Genomic DNA, 2208 nt, shown 5'->3' with positions numbered 1-2208 from the left:
TATATTAGGTTCTACAGTAATCGTAATGTCTTCTCTCTCATCTGATATACTTTCTGATCTATTCAGGAGGTTCTCAAAGTGGGTTTTAAACATCTCTGCTATATCTTTTTTGTCAGTTACTAGTTCTTTGTTATCGTTAATCATAATATTTGTCTGTGGTTTAAATCCTTGTTTAATCCTTCCACTTCTTTCAAAGAACTGTTTTGGATTTTTTCTATTCTCTTCTACAGTTGCAATTAACTCTTTCATATAAAGTCTTTTTTCTCTTCTAAGTATTGCATGAGTTTCGTTTCTTCCATGTTCATATTCTTTCCTATTCTCCTCTGAATTATTTTGTATCATTTTATATCTTAGTTTAGTTCTTTTCGTTATTTATTCTCGGAATTTGTCATTAAACCAGTATTTTCTCTTTGTTTTCTCTGTCCATCCGACCACGTCTGTGGCGCATTCCTTTATTGCTTGTGTAACTTTACTCCATTGGTTTTCAACCTCATTTTCCCTATGTATGCCTGTGTTTTGTGCTAATTTGTTCTGAATTAAATGTTCGTATTTTTCGGCTACTTCTTTGTTTTTGAGTTTTCCTATGTCGAATCGTTTAGTTTCCGTATTTTTTCTTCTCCATCTACATGACAGTTTTAGCTTTAACTGCGTTATTAATAGATAATGGTCAGAGTCAGTATCCGCGCCTCTATAGCTCCTTACGTTATTAATGCATCCTTTGTGTTTTTTATCTATTAATACATGGTGTTTAATCGAGAGGCTCCTACAATATTTTGTGGTCGGCTTCAATGATTACACCAACGAAAGTTGAACAATACGAGGGACTGTCAGGACCAATATGACCCTTGGGTGTCAGGCTACGACCTCATACACTAAACTCTTAGATACATAATGTGCACGTATGGCAAGGCACATACAATAGTTTATTGGTATAAGACAATAAAGACAAATAAATAATATTAATGCAAATAAAGGCTAGTGAATTGGCACCAACGTCTCAGTACCAATCAATAAGAATAATACAAAATATAAATAATAATTCAGAACAAACAATCAGTAGATAATAAATAATACTATCAACACAGATTAATAATAATATTACTATCAACACAATTCTGTGCTATCAACACATATGATAATAATTAATAATAGTAGGCAGTCAACAGTGGACTATGACAAATAGTGATATATAAAAAAAAGATACAGTAATATTTACACGCGTCTCTTACGACCGTTGGTGACGACTTGACTGTTGATAGTAGATACAACGACAATACGACCACACATATCACTCGTCGCTGCGTGCGAACTGCCCGCAAAGCCAAACAGAGGCCGTTCGACAATAATACAATAAATCGAACACGACACGTGTATATATGTCGGGCGACCAGGCTCCGTATCACGACAACAATAATAGGACCGATAAAGAGGCGGAACACAGCGACTAGTTAATATAATAATATTATGACGGCGATATGAAGAAGCACGTCGCGTAGACGACAACACAAGTTACGAAGTCGCGAACACAAACGCCAGGCAACGACGAGCCGTATATCGGCCAGAGCAACGTCACAACGACGGGCCGTAAGTCGACAAAGGTCGACGGTGAACTAACTAGGTCAGGCGATTACGGGGTCTACGGTGTACGTGCGTTTTCGGCGCGAGCATACTAGACGGGCGGAGGAGATGGCACGACCGGTTCAAAGACGCATTGGCTGGATAACGACTTCGGCGCTCGAACACATGGTCAATTTGATTTTTGGTGTGTCCATCTGGAGATATCCATGTTTGTTTGTGTATGTCTTTTCGGGGGAAGTAAGTACTGCTGATAGTCAGGTCCTTCGCGATTGCCATATTTATTAGCCTGGCTCCACTGTCGTTACTGATGTGGTGGAGGCTAGGCTTTTAGAGCCTATGGTAGGTTTATATGTCTCTTCTCTTCCTATTTTGGCATTAAAGTCACCTAGTAGCACTTTTATGCAGTTTCTCGGGATATCGTCATATGCTCTGTCGAGTTCTTCCATAAATTCCTCTTTCTTTTCATCCTGTCTATCCCCATTTGGTCCATAGCAGCATATAATTCCCATGTCGAATATTCTTCCTTTTAAAATGATGTAACACAGTCTATCGTTAATTACTTTAAAGATTTTTACCTGCGGTAGTATACTATCATGAATCCTAATCCCAACGCCATTTTCGTGTTTTTTT

General features: G+C 38.1%; 1 protein-coding gene across 1 annotated transcript; it reads right to left on the bottom strand.

The window, feature by feature from the left end:
• Positions 1–372: 372 nt before the first annotated feature.
• LOC149057302 (uncharacterized) lies at positions 373–1854 on the bottom strand. Its single transcript, XM_089223370.1, has 2 exons — positions 1671–1854; positions 373–731 (listed from the first exon to the last, which is right to left on the bottom strand). Exons 1-2 carry the CDS (start codon positions 1852–1854, stop codon positions 373–375), a joined length of 543 nt encoding a protein of 180 aa, XP_089079496.1.
• Between the last annotated feature and the right edge of the window lie 354 nt (positions 1855–2208).

Source organism: Diuraphis noxia, unplaced genomic scaffold (genome assembly GCF_037042655.1).
Source record: "Diuraphis noxia isolate RWA-SAM2 unplaced genomic scaffold, SU_Dnox_SAM2 contig0003, whole genome shotgun sequence".
Lineage (NCBI taxonomy): Eukaryota > Metazoa > Arthropoda > Insecta > Hemiptera > Aphididae > Diuraphis > Diuraphis noxia.
The sequence above is the reverse complement of the archived record's forward strand: the minus strand, read 5'-3'. Positions and strand labels throughout refer to the sequence as shown.

Excerpts from the sequence above, each read along its gene's own strand:
- LOC149057302 (XM_089223370.1), bottom strand. The coding sequence starts at position 1,854 with ATGGCAATCGCGAAGGACCTGACTATCAGCAGTACTTACTTCCCCCGA. Across the intron at positions 732-1,670 it reads CCATCTCCTCCGCCCGTCTA|ATAAAAAACACAAAGGATGC; the intron begins GTATGCTCGCGC and ends ATGTATTAATAG.